The sequence below is a fragment of the Condylura cristata genome, unplaced genomic scaffold (genome assembly GCF_000260355.1).
Source record: "Condylura cristata isolate star-nosed mole 26May11 unplaced genomic scaffold, ConCri1.0 scaffold00017, whole genome shotgun sequence".
Classification (NCBI taxonomy): domain Eukaryota; kingdom Metazoa; phylum Chordata; class Mammalia; order Eulipotyphla; family Talpidae; genus Condylura; species Condylura cristata.
Genome location: NW_004567118.1, coordinates 5,175,961 through 5,196,653, shown reverse-complemented (window position 1 = coordinate 5,196,653; position 20,693 = coordinate 5,175,961). Strand labels below are relative to the sequence as shown.

At 47.3% G+C, this 20,693-nt stretch overlaps 2 protein-coding genes across 3 annotated transcripts in view; one reads left to right on the top strand and one right to left on the bottom strand.

Moving 5' to 3' along the window:
- Positions 1–408: 408 nt before the first annotated feature.
- Positions 409–9,762, top strand: LOC101626492 (transcription factor CP2-like protein 1). Its single transcript, XM_004684981.1, has 15 exons — positions 409–491; positions 959–1,110; positions 1,175–1,248; positions 2,278–2,383; positions 2,458–2,564; positions 5,899–6,051; positions 6,269–6,379; positions 6,811–6,908; positions 7,085–7,139; positions 7,384–7,477; positions 7,858–7,948; positions 8,385–8,452; positions 8,886–9,031; positions 9,152–9,203; positions 9,725–9,762. Exons 1-15 carry the CDS (start codon positions 409–411, stop codon positions 9,760–9,762), a joined length of 1,428 nt encoding a protein of 475 aa, XP_004685038.1.
- Positions 9,763–15,043: 5,281 nt separating this feature from the next.
- The window catches only part of FBXL20 (F-box and leucine-rich repeat protein 20), a 70,151-nt gene continuing 64,501 nt past the window's right edge, over positions 15,044–20,693 (bottom strand). Inside the window, exons 13-15 of one of the 2 annotated variants that reach the window (XM_012726474.1) lie at positions 20,125–20,181; positions 18,798–19,010; positions 15,044–17,393 (exon numbers count right to left, since the gene is read on the bottom strand). In XM_012726474.1, coding sequence (XP_012581928.1) covers positions 17,286–17,393; positions 18,798–19,010; positions 20,125–20,181 — 378 coding nt within the window. In that variant the 3' untranslated portion in view covers positions 15,044–17,285. The remainder of the gene's footprint in view (positions 17,394–18,797; positions 19,011–20,124; positions 20,182–20,693) is intronic. The other variant, XM_004684255.2, reaches the window with a different exon arrangement.

The window sequence follows — 20,693 nt, the reverse complement described above, 5'->3', positions numbered from 1 at the left end:
CACAGAACTCCTCCCACAGGGCCTCCCCCTCAGTTGTTTCCACAGCAAGCTCAGCTCTGTTCTGTAAACTGCAGTGTCCTAACCAGGCAGCCCCCAGAGAAAGGACAGGTGTCCTGCCATGCCAGCACGTGTGTGTGAGTAGCTGCCCATCCCTGACCCTTCAAGTTCATGATTGGTGGGAAGCCCTGGGGACACCATTTCTTGACACCATCCCTCCCAGCTTGCCTAGTAGACCCCAAGGTTCAGAGCCCTGGGTGCTCAGCCAATAAGAGGCACCGGGCCTTGCCCCACCCTTCTTGGGGTAGGAGTCTGTGTATAAAGGCTGAGGCCAGTGGTGGCCCGATGCGTCCAGCCCAAGTGGGTGCAAAGCTCTGCCACCCACGCCGTGGGCTCTGCTCCCCGTCAGAGATGCTGTTTTGGCATAACCAGCCAGAGCACCTGTGGCCGGGTCCTGCAGAACTATGCCCCGGGCCTCCAAGCAGCCTGCTCAGGTAAGGGCCACATCCCTTCCCCCTGGCCTTCCCAAGGAGGCCCTCATCTGAGTTAGGGTGGGCCAGGCAGGGTCACGTTTCAAGCCAAAGGGGGTGGCTGCACTGTTCTTGGCTTTGGGAGAGGGGAAGCGGCAAACTCTGCCAGGGGTTTGGTGGGCCCTGGGAATTCATGCAGGACATTTTGGGGGCCATTTATTGGGTATCAGGCAAGCCCAGCAATGAGTAGTTGCTGGTGAATACAGGTAGTATCTGGAGCTTGCACCTTAAGAGTGGTCTCCTCTTAAGGCCTGGAGGCCAGAGAACTGAATGAGAGCCCCTGAGGCCCTAGATACTGCTGGGGTACCTGCTCTGGAGACGGGGTACCTGCTCTGGAGACAGGTTCCCTGGAGGTGGATCTGCTTAGGGTCAGAGCTCCTTAGGGGAGGGGTGGATGGACGGAAGCCAGAGTGCTTTTCTTTCCCCACCAGGGAGTCCCTGCCCTCGCCCTACCTGAAGCAGGAAGAGCCCCACACTGTGCTCAGCCGGGAGCCGCCCTGCCCCTCCTTCCAGTATGTGCTCTGTGCAGCCACCTCCCCGGCAGTGAGGCAGCAGGAGGAGAGCCTCACCTACCTGAACCAGGGTACGCTGGGCCAGGGAAAGGGGGGGCCTCTGGCAGCGAGCTCACACCCTCTAATCCCGCCTAGGCCAGTCCTATGAGGTTCGGATGCTCTGCAACCTCAAGCTGGGCGACACCTCCCAGTGCCCCCAACTGCTGAAGGTAGGTGCAGGCCTCCCAGACCCGCAGGGGCGGGTTTAACTGTCCTTTGCATGGAAGCCCAGGCCGTCACTGTGAAGTCATCGTCGAGTAACACCCTCTCAAGTCCCTCCTTTAACCTGACCTTCACAAGAGCTCAGGGGTGGGCAGGACTGTCGATGAAACAGGCACAGAGAGAGGGAAAAAAAAAGACGAGAAAAAGAAATGGGCAGAAAGAGGTTCAGTGTTTTCTCATGGACACAGAGCCAGTAAGTAGCGGAGCTGGGATTTAGAAAGGTATTTACATAGCATCATTCACACACATGATTCTTTGTCTCCAAAAAATTGCTTATTTGGCTGCCATCCTTTTCTAGAAGTTGTTCTACAAACTAGGAATTCAGCTGCAAAGAGACAGATGCAGTCCTGTCTCAGGGGCTTGCATGCTACTGAGACAAACACATAACTGTACAGATTATATGCAGTGACAGACTAACTTACAAGGGCCCTCCCTGGTGGTGCCAGGGGTTAAGTCTCAGCACTATCCAGCTACCTACAGCCACTGCAGCAGGAGTTCGATCCCAGGCCAGGGAGCTGACCCACAGGGCACAGCAGACCTCTCCTGTCTCACCTGCTGCTCCCCCCTCAGCAGGGTATTTCAGTAGATCCGGCTGTCTGCTCCCTGCTGTCTCTGGTGAATCCTCTCGCCCCCTGCGAGAGGATTAATGCATAAATAGATAATGCATAAATAGATAAATCTTGACTAACAAAACAAGAAACTGACCTACAGATTGGTAAGTGCTGCAAAGAAAAGAAAGGAAAAGCTTGGAATGACCAAAAAATGGGGGGGATAACTGTCCCATTTTTCAGTTGAAAAGCTTGGCTTCAGGCTTTCTAGGTTAGTCCCCAGGGTCACAGTTTAGGAATGGCAGATGGGCATCTGGAGCCCTGACTAGTGCGTCTCTGTCCTTGCGCCCCCTGGTGGTGGGCCACGCGGGTGGGGGGCGAAGCCTACCTGTGGGACCTGGTTCCCGAGCCCGTACTGTGCCGGTGCAGAGCGTGGCCCGCGTGGTCTTCCATGATCGGCGCCTGCAGTGCATGGAGCAGCTGCAGCTGGACGGGTGGAGGTGGAGCCGGCCTGGGGACCGCATCCTGGACATCGGTGAGTGTGGCGGGACCAGGGACCCTTGGGGACACTCTGGCAAGGACGGAGGAACTTTGCTCTTGTACCTGCAGATGTGCCGCTGTCTGTAGGGGTGCTCGACCCCCAAGTGCTGCCCTCACATCTAAACGCGGTGGAGTTTCACTGGGACCCCTCGAAGAGGACCTCCCTCTTCCTGCAGGCGAGTCTGGCGCTGGGGCTGCAGAGGGTCAGAGCCCGTGGCACCATCTAAGTGGGAAGGAGAGTGAGTTTGGGTGGGAGGGACAAAGAATCACTTCTTTCTTTCTTTTTTAAAGATTTATTTTTGCTTATGCATACAAGAACTAGGGTGTAAGCCCGAGATGCAGGAGGTCGGGGGAGGGGAGACAGGATTCTCCAGAGACAGCGTGGGGAGCAGAACAGGTAGATCCAATGAAACACACTGCTGAGTGGGAGACAGGAGAGGTCTACTGTGCCATGTGGGTCAGCTCCAGGGCTGGGGATCAGACTCAGGCTGTGGAGGTGATGGCACTGAGACTTAACTCCACTAAGAGGCCCAAGAATAAATTATTTCCAGAAAAGACCTTGAGGAAAAAATATGGATAAACAGTTTATCAAACCTCAACTAGTTAGACAGTAAAGCAAGGGAAGAAAGTATTAGATGCAGGGTAGAGCTTAGCTTCATAAAAACCACTGGTTTGCACTGAAAATTTTTTTTATTATTTTCTATTTTTAAGGTGTGTTTTTTTATGCAGACAGAACTGGGGTACAGGCTGGAGGTGCAGGGGTGGTGAGGGGATTCACCAGAAACAGAGTGGGGAGCAGAAGAGGAAGAATGACTGAAATACACTGCTGAGAGGAGCAGTGGGGAGACAGGAGAGGTCTGCTGTGCCATGTGGGTCACCTCTGGGGACAGGGATCGAACTCATGCTGAGGCAACTGTGGCTAGCTGTGTAGTGCTGTGCTTTAACCCAGTGCTTGCGCCACCAGGGAGGGCCCCTGCAGAGAGATGAAAAGGAGAAGTCAAATGGGAAAAACAGTTGCCACATATGATATAATATGTGTCATATCCTTGACACATAGAACAAGTTCTTGTATTTCAATTAGAAAAAATAGATGAAAGTGCAATAGAAAATCAGCAAATGGTATACGTAGACCATTTATATAAGGATTCAATTGCCTATAAATGTAAATAGTTCAGCTTCATAAAATGCAAATGATAAATGTATATATGTATATAACTGGCAAAGGCTTAAAAAATATTATTGGCAAGGTGTAGAGAAACAGACATCCTGTAGCCGGAGAATGCAAATTGGCACCCCCACTCTGTAGAATGGTGGGACTTGGGCAATATGTATCACATTAATTTTCACAGTCTTTTTTGCAATGGTTCTACTTCAAGAAATTTGTCCAAGACTTTGGGCTTTGTGTTCAGTAAGCACACAGTTATATATTTATCAGCACTTCCATGGAAGTATTCCTTTTTCTGTTAAAAGATTTTAACCAATCAAAATACTATCTGACAAGGACTGACTCCCCCCCCCCCTTGGCTGCCTTTTTTTTTTTTTTAAACATAAGTTTATTTTTACATCATTTTGTACATTTTTTTTTCCCATCACGATTGTAGGACTGACTTTTAAATAATTTTTTTCGGGCTCTCCTGATGCAACAGGTTAAAGCACCCACTGTGAAGCTCTCAGACCTCTCCTGACCAGCCCGCTGCTCCCCTCAGCAGTGTATTTCAGTACATCTGCCTGTTCTGCTCCCTACCTTGTCTCTGGTGCCTCCTTTCACCTACCACACCTCTGGCCTGTACCCCAGTTCTGTAAGCATAAATAAATAAAATCTTTAAAAAATATTTTTTCTAAAAGATTACCTATTTATGCATAGCAGAACTAGGCTGCAAGCCAGAGTTGGGTGGGATGGGTGAGGACCCACCAGAGACAGAGTGGGGAGCAGAACAGCTGGCCACAGCTCAGCGGTACTGAGACTTAACCCCTAAACCACCATGGAGGCCCACTTTTAAACAAGTTTTGGTGCAGGCTTATACTGCTATGGAAATTATGTAGCCATTACATGTCTTTGAGAAATGTTCAATGACAGGAGAAATGGTTGACCGAGAAGAAAAGACAGAATACACAAGTGTATTTAAACTTCTATTTCGGTTTTATACAAATTAAAGTGGGTGTCAGATTAAAGTACAATGTGAAAATTATAGTGATGCACAAGTTGCTTCCTTCCAACTCCCTTTTCCTTACCCAGAGAACAGAAGATACAATTCTTGAATGTTGACTGTCTCTGTGAGGTGCGCCATGTGGATGCCTGTATTATTCCTTCCATTTTTTTCAGTGTTCACGTTTTTGTATTGAGTACACTTCCATTTATAATAAAACATTATCAAAAGTTACCTTTATGTCCTTTATTTGATTGCCCACTGTGGTCTAAGCAAGCGACAGATGTGACCTGGTTTCAGTTTCACCACTTTCTAGAGGGGTCTTGCCTACCTGTAAGTCACCCCTTCACAGGAGGGTGACTGGGGGAGTCCCATAGTAGGCAGTGGGTGAGAGCGGAGGGGGAGATCCTGCCTGCCCAGGGGAGGGTCCCGCTGCTAGGTAGAATACAGAGGCTGGAGGTCATGTGAGATGCAGGATAGGAGGGCTTCTGGAGTAGACTGTCAGAGTTAGCAAAAACAGAACATGCAGTTCAATTTAAAATTCAGATAGATAACTTTTTTAGTGTAAGTTTGCCTCCCAAAATACTTGGGGAATTCTTATACTAAAACCTTATTTCTAGTTTACCTGACATTCAAACTTAACTGGGTGTCCGGTGTTCTAACTGACAAGCCTACCCTGGAAGCACATGTGTGTTCAGACGTGAGCACAGGGCGCTGTCCAGGAGGAGATCCCAGGGAGAACTCTGCTGCTGGTAGTGGTGGGGGGTCCTAGTTATGCTGGTGGGCAGAAGCCGCCTGTCGGGAACATGCAACCTGATGCTTTGCAGAGCTAAAGGCCAGGGTCAGGGGCTTTGCTTCTCTTCTTCTAAACATGGGGAGCCACTGAAGGGTTGCGAACGAGGGAAGGGACCTAACAAAGTGACATATTAATGGTACATACTGGGGGTCCTCCCTGGTGGTACGACAGGTTCAAGCGCAGCATTATGAAGCTACTGGCAGCATGAGTCTGAGCAGCCAGGGAGGTGATCACATGGGGTGACCGGCCTCTCCTGTTTCTCCTGTCGCGCCCTTGAGCACTGTATTTCAGTCCATCTGCCCGTTCTGCTCCCTGCTCTGTCTCTGGTGAATCCTCTCAATCCCCACATCTTTGGCTTGTGCCCCAGTTTTTGTATGCATAAGTAAATAAATCTTTGTAAAAAAATAAATAAATCTTAAAAAAAAAAAAAACCACAAAATGAGTACATACTGGCTGGAGATGGAAGTTGCTGTGGAAAAGAGGTGGGCAGGTAACAGGGGTTAGGTGGAATCCCTTGAATGTGGGTAGGCCTTGCAGTCACCCAGCCTTCACTTTTCTTCACCTCAGGTTCACTGCATCAGCACTGAGTTCACTCCTCGGAAAAAAGGTGGAGAGAAAGGTGTCCCTTTCCGCCTTCAGATGGACACGTTCAAGCCCAGTGACAAGGAGCTTCCTCCCGAACACCTGCACTCGGCTGGCTGCCTCATCAAGGTGTTCAAGGTGCAGACAGCCCCTTCCCTCCCTCCCAGGGCCCTCGCCCTGCCTTGCTTGTGTAGAGTCTGGCCCTGCTTTGCTGGGGACCCTAAGCCTGAGGTACCCCATCTCTGGGACTCTTTCTCTGTACACAAAGGGATGGAGCTCCATCTTTCTTAGAGCCCCTTCAGTAAGAAGTGGGAAGGAGAAGAGGGACCTCTGAGGTTTCCTTGTCACCCTGTAGCCCAAGGGAGCTGACCGGAAGCTGAAGACAGACCGGGAGAAGATTGAGAAACAGCCCCTGCACGAGAGAGACAAGTATCAGATTGCCTGTGACAGCACCGTCTTCACGGAGGTGAGTTCGCGGTAGCGGGCAGGAGCGAGGCTCAGAGAAAAGCTGCTCATTGTACAGAGGCCGCAGGGCTGCGACCCCCAGAATCATCAGTCCCCAGTTTCCTGCAGGGACTCAGGGCTGGTTGTTAGCCTCTGACTCTGCTCAGGAGCAGGGCCTCCGGGGCCCTCTCCTGGGGCCCGCCAAGCCGCGCGGCCTCACTGCCGCCCTCTGCCCAGAGCACCCCTTGCTGCTGCTGCTCCATGCTGGCTCTTCCAGGAAGCCCCCCAGCCACACCAGGCCCTGTGCTCGCTGCCTTGTCTGTGTGACTTGGCCTGCTTGGCAGGGACTCTTCTAGGGCAGGGACATGCCCAGCCCAGGATGGCAGCGGGAGGTGAGCACCACTGCCCTCCGGGTCCAGGCCGGCTGGCTGGACCTGTGCTGTTTGCCCGCAGTGCTCAACGTGGCCGGAGCCCAGCGCAGGCTCCCACGCAGCTCTAAGTCCTCGAGCTCTGAGGGCTCCATACTCCTGTGGGCGCCTGTCTTCGGAGAGGTGAGCCCTGTCCTGCAGGCCCGTTGCCGCCTCACTCCGGCACGGGGGAGGGTGGGCTAAGAGCTGGCTGCCTTGGGGACAAGGCCTGTGCCTTTTGGGGAATACCTGGGCTGGCACAGCTCAGCGTGGCAGGCCTGATTGTGTTGACCTTGACTGTCCCTCCCACCCCCTCCCAGGCTGGGCTCCTCACCCCTGTTTGCTTTACACACCTGGGGCAGCAGTGCAGCTGAGGTGAGTCTTTCCTTCCCCCCAACCTCGGTCCCCAAAGCCTTTTCAGCAGCTAGAGTGCTCTCAGGTATAGGGTAGGGTGGCCCTGCCCCCTGGTGGACAGACGCAGCCATGCCTGCTAGAACTATACATTTCCCATGGACAAAGCACCCCTCTCAGACTGAAGTCCCCCCAGAGTATGGGCTGGTTCCCTTCCCACTTGCTCTCAGCCCATGATGTCTTCTGGAACGCCCTCGTTATGCATCAGGATTTGAACCCTGGAGCCTCCATCCTAGAGACCCAGCAGTGGTTGTGCCGGCACCGGTTCTCCAGCTACTGCCGGATTCTGGCCAACTTTGCAGGTGAGGCTGGGGACTGGCAGGGACCAGACTTACAGGGGACTGAAGGCCGGGTTCTCAGGAGGGAAGCCGGTCTCTGTCCTGGCTTGCTCTGTGCCCTTCACCTAACTTCTATTTAGTTGTTGGGCACCATTTTTGCTAGGCTCACTTCTTGTGTACTGTTCCTTATAATTTATACCCTGCCCCTTTAGGACACAGAGAGGTTAGGTAACTTGCCCCAGGTCACACAGCTTGCAAGTGGCACAGCTGGGATTCGCACCCAAGTCTGACTTCCATGTCCGGATGACACACTAGGGCTATCTGTAGACTGATGTTGGACTCTGTCCCTTGCCACCCTGGTTACCAGGCCCCTTTTCTCAGTCTGGCCCTGTCCAACTCTGCAGGCACCAATCTGCTGAAGCTGACCCGGCAGGACCTCATCCAGATGTGCGGGGCTGCGGATGGGATACGCCTTTTCAATACGCTTAGAGTCAGGTGCTGGGCTCAGTTGACCACAGTCCCCTTCCTGCTGCTGGGGCACCAATTCAGCCAGGAGTCATGTGTCAGTGTTCAAGCAGCAGGCACCTTAAAGACCACTATCCCAGTCCCGTTTCCTAGAGGGAGAGACCAGGTCCAGGGGCAGAGACCTACCTGAGACCACAGAGAACGCCTGGTAGAGCTGGGGTAGAAAGTTAGGCCACTCTCACCTCTTCTTCCTGCAACCATCCCATCAGCTTTGCTCACCTTGTGGGGACACAGAGGCGTTCTTCTCATCTCTTCTCCCAGTGTTCAACATTCACCAACTGCCTGAGAAAGGCTTGATGACCTTTTCTAGAGACCCAGGAGGAGAGTATCTTCCAGGTGGGGCTCACGCTAGAGCTGCTAGCTCAGGTAAGGAAGGGTCCACATATGAACTGTTCTCCTGGCCTAGGCCCATCCGGCACCGGCTGACTTTATATGTGACTCAGGAGGCCTCTGGGCAAGAGAACCCTGACTCAGGTGAGGTTTTGAACCCTCTCCTCAGATAAGAAATTCAGGTGTGGTTGCAAGAAGCCTCTTCTGGCCTGGGGAGAGGGTGGTACGCCTCAATTCCTGGACTCCAAATGCCCGCCACGGTGTTGTGTCTTACATGACTAGATTAGTCCTCTCTCCTTCCACCACATTCTGCTCCCTAACTCCATCTGCTTGCAATAATTTTATTGGTATGTGGCATTTGTATTTGAATTTCCATCATCAGAATCCCATCTCCTTTTTAAACTGGGGGCTCCCCTCAATCTGAAGCTTCCTTGCCCACAGGTGAGGAATGAGGTTAAAACTAAGTAGAATTAGAAAGCTTTTACTTTCTTTCCTCCTCTCCCCACGTTGACCCTGCCCATGAGGCTGTCCCGTTGCACCCCATTGAACTCTACCTCTGTGATGCCTCCACTCCCAGGCCTTTATCAAGAAATCTCTCTGGATGAGCTCAGTGCTGGGGAGCTGATGGGAAAACTGGCAGAGCTCTTGGCCCTCCCAGTCAATCAGATTCACCGCCTCTTTCACCAGGGACCTGGAGGCATCCTCATCCTCCTCAGTGACCAGGTAAATGGGTAGCACCCTCCAAGTCCCCAATTATTCTTCTGCCTCAGGTCAGTCCCCTCTTTGCTGCTAGTTTGCTTGGCTCTAAAAACAGAACTGTCTCCTTGATCTTCCTTCTTGCAGGTGGTTCAGAATCTTAAGGATGAGTCATACTTCATGATTGTGGTAAAAAAAGGTAGGGGTTTCAGAAGGGGAGTGTCTGGCAGGCCCTCATAAATAAGGACAGGAGATGCTTATATTGTCTCCTTTCTAAAGGAGATCAAAAGGTTCCTTGAAGGGGTGTGTACAGTGTAGGTGGGTATCCCAAACCAAGTGGCAAACATCTGCAGAATGCCAGCTTTGTGTCAAAGTGAAGATTCCTAAAGCCAAGACTGTTATTTCTTGCTCATGAAAAAGGTGACCAAGTAAAAGCATATTCTCATGTGGGAAAAGGGCCCCAATTTCTATTTAAGGGTGCTTACTAGGGGGACAAGTAAGATGGTTCTGGGTGTTTGGACACATGTCCCCTAACACCCATTTCTCCCACCATGCCAGCGAGGCCTCCTAAAGAGGTGGCTTTGAAGTGTGGTTAGGAGAACGCTCAGTGTGGTGGTGCATCACAGGCTGTGTAGCCCAGGAGCTGCAGAGCAGTGGGGGGTGGGGGGCCTGCCTCAGGCCAAAGGTGCCTGCCTTACCCCCTACTTTTACTGCTTTCAGTGCAGAATCCAGATGGGTACTACCTGGTTCTGACCTAGGTCCAGGGGCACCCCGCTGCAAGACTGATGCCAACCTGATTCTGGGAGGTCCTGTGTTTACCCGAGGCTTCACCAAGCTCAGGTGGTACCTAACCATCACATGTTAAGTGTGGGGGGACACAAACAGACTCGACTCTTCCATCTCGGCCTGATGGTTGTCAGTGAGGACAGCACCTCTCAAGCCAAGCGGGTGTGGCAAAACCCTCAACAGTAGGGGCAGAGCTGCCGCCCTGTGCACCGCTGAACACTGAGGGCATTTACTCATGGCTGCTTAAAATTGCATTCACCCTTCTCTTTGTAAATTAAAAGGTAATCTTTTAAATCTAAAAGGCATTATTTTCTAATGTTGTTCAATTTCCTTAATTTTACAGTCCTCTTGGGGGAAGTGTCCTCTGTTTAAATTACAGGCTAGGGCAAAGGGTGGAGTTTAGGATGAAATAAACAAACCTGGCAGTATTGGTTTCACAATTAGTTTGGATGAAACCAGACCACTGAAGCCTCCAAAACATCAACTATCAAACCATTGCCACTTATTTAAAAATTTGTATCTAGAGATTTGGAACATACTGTATTCTAGAACACTAGGTTTTCTTTTATGGGACTTTCAAATGTGGTTCAACATATCATTATATATCACTATATTAAGGTCATTAATGTAACTCCCTATCCATAGTTTTCACAGTGTAAATTCTGCTTTTTACTTAGCCTGTAACCCACTTGAAACTGACTTGTGTATCTTGTCAGATAACGGATTTAGCTCTCCACGTGCTTGAAAAAGTGATATAGGGGTCATGTCTTATTTTGCTTTTCTCATCCGCTTTCCTGAAAATTTTATGAAAAATCTCAAACATAGCAAAAAGAGAAAGCCATATATGTATGGGAGTGTAAGACAGATCCAAGTGCCCATCTACCATCACCTCCTTACTTATTAATCATGTCCTTCAGATATTTACCGATTATCTTTGATGTATCTTAAACCAGGTGGCCTCTGGCTAGGGATTACAGCAAAAAGGTGCAAAACAGACTGATTAAAGATGGATGGGAAGGAGGTCTGCTTACCCCATGACGTTCTGGAGAACTATTGAGAAAGTGCCTCCCTCCAAGTCCAGCACTGACCCAAAACAGACACCCGAGCAAGTACCTGCTTGCATCCCTGGAGGGGCTGTGCTGGCCCCAGGCCTTTGCCTCACGCAGGATGAGTGGATTTCAAGCGTGGCCTAGTACTGCACAGTTCCCTAGTGGTGTTCACAGCAGGGCAGTTTTCCTTCTAGACTGCTGTCTTGGCACTGCTCATCTCCATCAGGACAGTGACCCCATCGCATTAATTTCTGCATATTTCTCAACTTAGTGTCAACACTGACCAGGTAGTAAAATGTTGAGCTCCAAGTCAGGGTATTTCCCCAGCAAAATAAAAAGTCTTCACAGCTTATTTCCTTTAATTACATCATAAAACAAAATTAGAACATACAGAAAACAATAATAGTTACATAACATTTACTTTATATATTTATATATAAAAAACATTTTTTTTTTAGTCCAAAGATCTTAAAGCAAAAGGAATCCTCTACTGCCACCTGGATTTTATTTAAATAACCCACCCCCCCACCCTCAAGCGCCAAAGGTATTGGATGGAAAACACAGTCACTTGGATAGCTAATGGAACCTGGTGTTAGTCACCATGCAGGAAACTGTGCTGGCCCCAGGCACTGGCGGGGCTGAGCACGGGAGCAGGCCTGGTGGAGAAACTAGTAAGCAGCAGCTCCCATGTGGACAAGCCGAATGGCTGGCAAAGGTTTAAGCCAGACAGCGGTGTTTGGGACCACGCCCCACCAAACATTCTGCATTTTACCCCCTCACAGGAGTGGGGCGATGGTGGGTGTGGGGGAACAGGGATGAAACGGCCTGGTTTAAAGATAAAAATTTCTCCCACAGCACCATTTACCCATCCATCTCTGTCCCCAAACAGAGTCTGACAGGCAGGGGTAGTCCTCACAGTTCTCTGAGCTCTGCACAGGCCTCTCTCTCAGGTCTGTGCTCTCAGGGTCACTGGAAGGTGGGCAAAGGTGAGAGCAGTTGGGAAATGTCCAGCACAGGTTACCTGGAAACAAGTCCTGGGAGGAAAGAGGCAGCGGCCAGATGCGAGGAAATCTCAGGAGCGGAGAAAGGCAGAATTAAGGCCCTTCCCCCCGGTAACACTGTGAGCTGGGCTGTCACAGATCCTCAGGGGCAGCTCAGAGAGCTGTGGCATGGTGAGAAAAAAACACAAGCAGCTTCTGATGAGTTCTGTCCCATGGATCTTGTACATGTGCCAACAGGCTCTAAAAGTTAGAGGTTAGTGTGTAATTTGGGGCTAGGATGAGGAGGAGAGCAAGAGAAGAAATCTCAAGCTCACCTCTTCCTGCACATATTAGAAATTAACAGTCATCAGAGAAGCACAGATAAAATTATTCTAAGGGAAGGAAAAAACTGATGTAAACCCAGGAAAGTAGCAGCAAAGGTTTCACTTATTAGAGATCTATTTTATAGCACTAAGGAAAGAAAATCATTCAAATCTTTAGGGGAAAAACAGTAAAGTTAGTCAGACCACATGGGCCAGTGAAACGTCTTTCAAGTTAGTTTTTTAAGACTTTCGGTTTTCATTCTCTAGTGCCATAAAAAAATAATAAAATAGTGGCTTCAGGGCTGAGGGGAATTAGGCAAAGATAAGAAATGTGTATGAGAGTAGCAGGGTGGCACAGATCTGAATTTCTAAGAAAGTGACAAGAGAATCTTAGTAGGGGGTAAAGTCTCCTTCCATGTCATAGATTTATCTGGGTTCTTAAGAGAATGGCAGGGGAAACAAATGTGTTTGGACACTTCTCTTCTTCACCTCTCCTTGAGGGGGGATTTTCATCTATTACCTACCACTCTTGTCCTGGTGAAAGCTATACCCAAAAGAAGCTGGTCTGTCAGGAAAGTGGGATTCCTCCATGCCGGGAAGATGATCATGGAGCTTATCAGGTGGAGAGAAAAGTGGATCTGGCAGTGGCCATCTCCATATATGCAGGACAGAAACATGTACCCATGGGGAAGTTCCCCAGGTTTCAAACACTCTGTTTAGAATCCCACCTACCACATCCTACCCAATTCTTCGAAACGAGACTCCAAAAAATACAGAAAACAGAAAGGGTCAATGGAAGGAGTTTAGTTGTTCACTGTTTCCCCCTCCTGCGCCCCCCCTCCCCCCGGCTAAAGGGGCAGTATATCACCCTGACGAGGCACTGAGATGCAATACCATGAGCCAAGCTCCACCAAGGGACTCCTTGAAGCCACACAGGGCAGAGACAAGAGGTGTCCTATGGAACTCTCTGAACACCCCACAGGTGGAGAAATCTGACATTTTTCTTTGCAGAACAGTGTCACGCGCTTGGGTGCTAAAGGTCGGCTCAGACTCAGCTGAGAGGTTTTTTGAGTTTCCTAAGGATCAAGGCTTCAGAAATACAGAACTGACACTCCTGAAAATGGACAAAACAGGCAGACATGCCTTGCGGGGGAGTTGGGGAAGCCTGTAAGGACACTCACTCGTCTCAAATGGCAGTTTCTGGCAGGCATCAAGTTTGCCTCAAGTGAGAGGGCTGCGTTAAGAGCAGCACGTTCTTTATTGGAGAATCAAGAATGAAATGAGGGCACCCAGCAGATATAGCCAAATGCTATCCCCAAATTACCCAGGTTAATTATACCCTAACAACATGGTCTTTCATGGCCTTTTCACCTTCCAATCTTCCAATTAAAGTTTATGAGAAAGATGGAGAGACTGGGACTCCAAATTTCACTCCACCCTTTTACTGATTTTTACTCATTTGGTCCAAGATCATCCCACACCTCTTCTCAAACAAATCCTAGCTAATTCACACTGCCTGGGCTTGAGGTGGTTAAAGATCCTAGGGTCTGGTGGGTAGAGAGAAGGCTATCTTGTTATGATACGTTCCGAAAGCTCAAAGCTTACCACTGAATCCATCAGCCAGGATGCAGGAGGAAGAGAAATCTAACCTTAAATTAGGCACATAAGGAGGGAAAGTGAAAATTGACAGCCTCCTCTAACCCCCCCTTCCATGGGCAGTGACCGCTAGGAAGCAGCAGTGGCCGTGACCCAAGCAGTGTGTCGCACTTGAGGGCTGCCATGACCCCAGCGTTCTTCCTTTCCAAACGAACCCGAGGAAATGCTGCCTCACAGGAAGCCACCCTCTTCTTTCCAACAACACCCACGTTTCCTAAAGACTTCAAACGAAGCCAGGTCCCACCACACACTTTGTGCAGCCCCCCACTCTGCCAGCTCTGGTGGGCATCAAGCTAGTAACATTGCATTTCACAAGGCAACTAGAGGAAATGAAAAGAACCTGACTGCGACAGCATCAGTTATACTTAACTGTTTAAAAAAGTTTGGAAAGCCCAGAATAAAACATCATGGAAAATATTTAGCAGGGTTTTCTCTAATAAATGCTGTGCTATAAGAAATACACAAAACTTCTGACTACGTGTCTGCTAAATCAACTTAATGAGTGTGGAAATCAGACTGGAGATTTACAGAAACCATTTAAAGAATATTTTTACATTCACTACAACACTACGAGAAAACATTTTTTACGTAAAACTAAATGTGCTTTCATATCCTAAATACTGGAGAGAAAAAGCTAAAGCCAGATCCCTTTACTTCTCATACCAAACATGTAGAGGTCAAAATAAATTCTACTTCAGTAAGCATCAAGGACCACCCAATAAAAAATGGCCCGAGTCACATGGCAGGGAATTCAAGGCTGCCCAGGGTAGCTTGCCTAGATCAGGACAAGGACCCAAAGAAGAAGCTGGACCAGGACCTTAAGGAAATCAGCAGCATCTCTGGGAGGGAGGCAGAGGCTTTAGAAAAGGTCAAGGACAGGTATGTGAAGGGAATGGGAGCAGTGAAGGAAAAAAAAACCAAAACCAAAACCAAAACCAAGCTAGAATACCTTGGTGGGGCCAATACAGAAGATGTTAAAGATACTGATGTCGCAACACTCTTTTCATAAGGAGAGTTTTTCCTACACCCATGAAGCCTTTCTGAATTTTCCAACATGTGTGTGTGATGGTGACAGAGAAGTATTATGTTCAGAGACAGGACCTTTTCAACCTGACCAAAAACTTACCATGTTTTGAGTTCTCAAAGTCCCGGTACATTCATTATCTGGAGCAGTTTTCTGGAGAAACAAACAAGACTCCTACCCGCTCCCCAACCCCCACCCCCGCCTGCAGGCCAGCCCTGCATACTCCCAGACCTTTATCCTTTATTCTCTTGACTCCAAGTCCACAGGACCTGTGTGCGGGTTCACTGTCTGAGCAGAGAAGCAGCATTTCCAAAACATCCGTGTACTGGCGAATAGGGCTTTTTACATTTTGTCATGTGTATGTATGTAAAGAAGTATCTTAATAGCTTCGATTGCAGAGTAATTCTCATCAATACCCAATATTATTAGTCAGGATTTTATGGTGAATTTGTTCAGGCATTAATAAAAAATACTTATATATTCGAACAGCTAGCTCCTAATATATATATATATTTTTTAAAGTTTTGTTTGAATGGGTGGCCTGAGGACCTGAACACAATCACCCACGCCTGGAAATGGGTGTGCGTGTGTGTGTGTGTCTGTGTGGGGAGATGGCCAGGAAAGTGAGTCTCAGTTTTACAAGTATATTCCTTATATGGGAATTTTGAAATGAGGATCAGGGAAAGGGCTTAATAAAAATACACGTAATCTTAGCTTTGAAAGATCATGATGAACTGGACTACACATTATTACCCTGAAAGGCCAATATGGGACTTCCTATTACTCGCATGAAGTTTTTAGCCATGGGGTTTAGAAATCTACTTCTTGTGCTTTAGAAACTCATGCTATCTTCCTCAGCCTCCATGATTTTGGTGTGGGGAAGCTGCTTGTTCAGCCTGAGGCATGAACACTGAATACCCTGCCTTGAGCTCTAGTGGCCTGGCTAGGCAGGGACACTGAACTCCCACTTCTTCCTAATGTTTCTTCTGCTGCTCTAATGCCTTCATCTGGCTACCCTCATGTTTCATTGATAGAAAACCTGGAGCAAAAGAGAGACATGGCGAAGATTCTGGTCCTTTGAGGCTCCAATATGAGGCATGATACTATCAATAGGACATACTGGTGATGAGCTGTCCCAGGGTCATTCTTGAATCCCTGATAGGCTGAAATGAGATTAAAACGAGAAGCTGAACAGCTAGACAGCACAGCTTGTCTAGCATTATTCCTAGCGAAGCAAAACCACCTCACAGACACAAATCGCTGCTCACACCTAGATTTCAGTGAACAGACAACACGTCTGTGCTTGGGTGAAGGGGATCATTTTCAGCTTGGTTTCGGGATTTGCTATTCCACTCTTTACTGGTACATATTTCTCTCTTGTTAAGTTGGTAAGAGTTTCAAAAATCTGCCAGGGGAATACTGGGCATATCATGCGTATTACTATATTTCACAAGACATGAAAGAAACTGAAAGGCAAAGTTTGTTTTCATCAAAATAGTTTTAGCTCAGTATCTTCTCATAACTTTTCTTGCTTTTGTTATAATTTCCCTTCAGAGTGGCAAAGATTCAGGCAGGGTCCCCTGATGGTAAAATTTAGAATTAAAAAAATATTTATTGATAATGTCTCTTTTAAAAATGTTTGGTAACCCCAACTAATCATCCAAAATGCAAACTGTAAACACAACAGCAGCAAAAGAGTAACAATTGAGTGTAAGTAAGCAGACTATGAACAGGTGACAGACTGAGCAAAAGTGCAAGAGGGAGCAACAGAGAACAAAAGACAGGTGCACACGTGTGCTACAGAGAGTGACAATTTGCGTGAATTAAGTAATCACATTTGGACCACAGCGATTTCAATGCAACCATTTAGGAAACCTCTGGGCCAAATACTAAAACACAGAAGAGGAATGGACGAGCCTTCTTGTGAGCATGCTCAGCATGTTGGCATGGGAACTAGGAAGCACAGAAGCTCTGTAGTCATCTCACAATGGATGGCCACAATTTATAGGGTGCAAAGAAAATTTTTCTCTGGTCCCTGGATACAATATATTGTTTTTTTAATGCTTTCCTTGCCCCCGAAGACTGCAAATGCTGTTCCAAACTCACCAAAGACCCCCTTAAACAAAATACAGAAACCGCAGTAGCAGTAACACCGGGTTTGCCGGAATGCCCCATCCCCTCTACCTTGCCTATGATCTTTTTCTGGGCATGTCTGACAGGAATGGCTAACTTTACCAATCTACTTGATAAAAGCCAGTGCAGACTTCAGTCCCCAGATCACAGAGCTAGAGCAGGTGGGGGTGAGGGTCGGTATGCGTATGTATGAGTCGCTCTGGGGATCTGGACGCTGCCCTCACTTTGTAACCCTTGCCCAGAACTCTGGGGTCGCTTCCACTGGAGACTCCGCAGTAACTCTGAAGTGTCATTAAATACTCAGTTCACCAAGGCTGACCACCTCCATTGTCATAGGATGATGCAGCATCTGCAGAAGCGCTGTCTGCTGCCCCCTACTGATGGGGGTGGAGTGACAGGTGCGAAGTAGGCGTGGACTTTAATATTGGGTAAATGGGTCTGAAACAAGATAGAAACGTTACTAAGAGAGAGTGCTGAAACACAGAGAGCAAGACTGCTTTTCAGAAAAATCACTACATGTCGGGTGGATGTGAAAGCAGGGCAGAAGCTGAATACCAGTCTGGATTTTGAGAGGTGTGAATCTACTGTATTGACCCAGGTTATTATAAATGACTAAATTAAATTACATAAGTGTTGGTTTAATCCATAAACAAATTAAGAAACGAAACTGGGGTAAAACTTCACAGCTGTCTTTTAACCTGTCCCAAAAGGACCTGTAATTGGATTCCCATAAGTGGAAGAAACTACATAAGCATAATATAATTTCCCTCTATCTGTTTGAACAATGTTTTTTTCTGATACTAAAAAAAAGTCAGAGCATCCCTGGTTAAGTCTAAGCACTAAGAAGCTATCCACTGCCACTGTTGCGTGATGTTGATTCCCGGCCAGGGCGCGGACCCACATCGAGAGGCAGACCTTCTCTTCTTTCCCCCATCGTTCCTCTCAATAATGTATTTCAGTAGATTCACCCATTCTGCTCCCCACTCTATCTCTGGTGAATCCTTTCACCCCCACACCTCTGGCCTACACCCCAGAGCTCTTGAATGCATAATAAAATAAATCTTAAAAATCTCACTATCTTCTTTCAAAAACATGATTCTAGTTTCTCATCTATTATGTTTAAGGCCATTAGGCGAGTTACAAACAAGGTGCACAAAGACAGTCAAGATGAAGATCCTGGGCCTCCCTGGTGACACAGGGATTAAGTCACAGTGCTATCAAACTTACCACAGCTTTTGCAGCCTTGAGTTTAATCCCAGCCAGGGAGGTGACCCATATCGCACAGCAGACCTCTCCTGTCCCACCCGCTGTTCCCCTTAGCAGTGTATTTCAGTACATCTGCCTATTCTGCTCCTCGCTCTGTCACCTCCACACCTCAGGCCTACATCCCAGTTCTTATATGGAGAAATAATTAAAACCACCCAGAAAAAGGGTTTGGACAAGGAAATTTAAGAAAAGTAAGTACAAATGAAATTCCTAAATTTACACAACTATTTTCTTTGTTACTCTGTTCATTTTCTGAAAACAGAATCTGACGTGTGCTTTTTTGACTCTAGGCATGTGATTAAGCCCTGGACACTATTGGAGATGCTGCTGGGAGAAGACCTATTGTCCTTCTCTTTAGTGGGAATTTCCCTACTGAATTTTCATGTAAGACAACAAATGAAGACTATCTACCATTAGGTTTGTGTTCTTTCCCTCTCTCTTTGCTGAATGTCCATGTATATAGAAAAAACACAGGAATATAATTATGAGGGGGAAAAGGACATGGGGTTGGGGTTAGGGGAGGAAGGAAAGGTTGCTGAGCAGACGAGAGCTGGAGACTGATGCAACCATCTTTACCCTGAGTCTCTTGATCCCCGCCCGCGTGATTTGCTGGCAGTCATAGAGTTCTATCCGCTCGAGGCTGTGACAGCTCTTCAAGTGCTCCAGGGATGCATCTGTGATGAGTGGGCAGTTGTCCAGTTCAATCACCTCCAGCTGGTCATGGGCACAGGCTCCATTCCCGAGATGGCGGATTCCATCATCTGTGATCAGCTCACAGTGAGACAGACTCTGTAGCCAAAAAGAGAAAAAAAGGACACAAATTATCTAAGGGCACTGGTCTAGTCAGAGGCCTATGTAAAAGTGGAAAGGAGGCCTTCCTGGTCTATTTTTATATACATGGAGCCACATCAGATGTGGTGAAATAAAGAAAGCAACTTAGAGTTGCAGGGGTGCTGCTTATTACCATCAGTGACCAAGACTGCTGTGTGTTTTTGTGGATTTTTATAGTGACAATGAAATAGTTTATAAGCAAAATGAAATTCAATGCCTTCTTCCTAAGCCATATCAAATAGGGACAAATGGGGCTTAAGTTTTCCTGCAAAAAATTTTCTGAAACTTGGATTGAGTATCTGGTGTAGGAACATAACCAGTTAATTAACTGAAGATGATTCTTGTAATTCTCATGTGTGTTTATCATTTCATATAAATCTCTTCGCTATCAATTTTCCTTGGATGCCTGGGTTCCTTCTAGGAACCAACGACCCTATTTTGGATAGCAGCATGCCTTTAAATGTACCAAAAATTACCCTAGATACAGAATGGCCAATTAGAATGGCTTCCTGTAGTGTTAATTAAAGTAGTAGCAGAGAACTTCCCCAGTAAAGTTTTTCTTGGTTTTGTTTTGAAGAAATGTATGGTCCCAAGGTAAATCAAGCTATATTTTAGGCCATCCAGCCCCATGTATATTTGGAGAATTGAACACCATACAGGTTGGATGGACTTCATGAAGAAGGGAGAACTCATATGCATACAAGAACTGGGAGACAGACCAGAAGCAGTGGAGGTGGGGAGGGATAGGGAGAGGACCCACCCAGAGACAGAGTGGGGAAAAGAAAAGGCAGATCTACTGAAATATACTGCTGAGGAAAGTGGGTCACGTGGGTCAGCTCTCTGGTGGAGAACTGAACTTGTGCTGCAGTGGCTGCGGATAACTTTATAGCTGAGACCCTAAACCCAGTGCTACGAGGGAGGCCCTTCCTTGGTCTTCCTTAAGTTAGCAAGATGGAGACATATGCCTTCCCCAAATGGTAACCAGACACTAAGAGGGAAGTAGGGGCTAACTATAGTACTGAGTTTTGATTAATTCCAATTAAACACATAAAACTTTCAAAGTCAGACTCACCAATACTTGAAGTCGAGGACAGTGTATAGAAAGTTGGATTAATGTGCTATCTGTTATCTGAAAGAAAGATACAAGTTTTTTTGGTATAACTGCAAATATAACCTAGGTCATTTACCTCATTCTTCATTATACTTATCATTAGATCCACAGTTATTCCATTAATAAATAACAACCTTAAGTTGAAATCCCATCTGAACTGCCTGAATCTGTTGTTTGAAAATCTATTGAACATTCAATTATCTCTAAGCTTCATCTTTCAACAGCTCTGCTGAAAATTCTGTTTGTTTCTGAAACCAAACTCTGTTTCCATGTAACTTCTACAATTTCTGGACTTTTTTCAACCTCATCAGAACCATCACAGTAAAGAATAAAAAGATATAGCTCCAAGAAAAAAAATTAAAGTAGGAACATCCTCAAATATTTAGATAATTGGCCTGTATTTTATAAAGTAGGCGATAACTCAGGTTTGATAACTTGGATGTCAGTTAACTTCCTAAGATGGAAGCAGAGGTTGCTGGAATCTGGGTTACTAAGAATCTTTGGAAAGAAAAGTCTTTTATAGTTGTCTT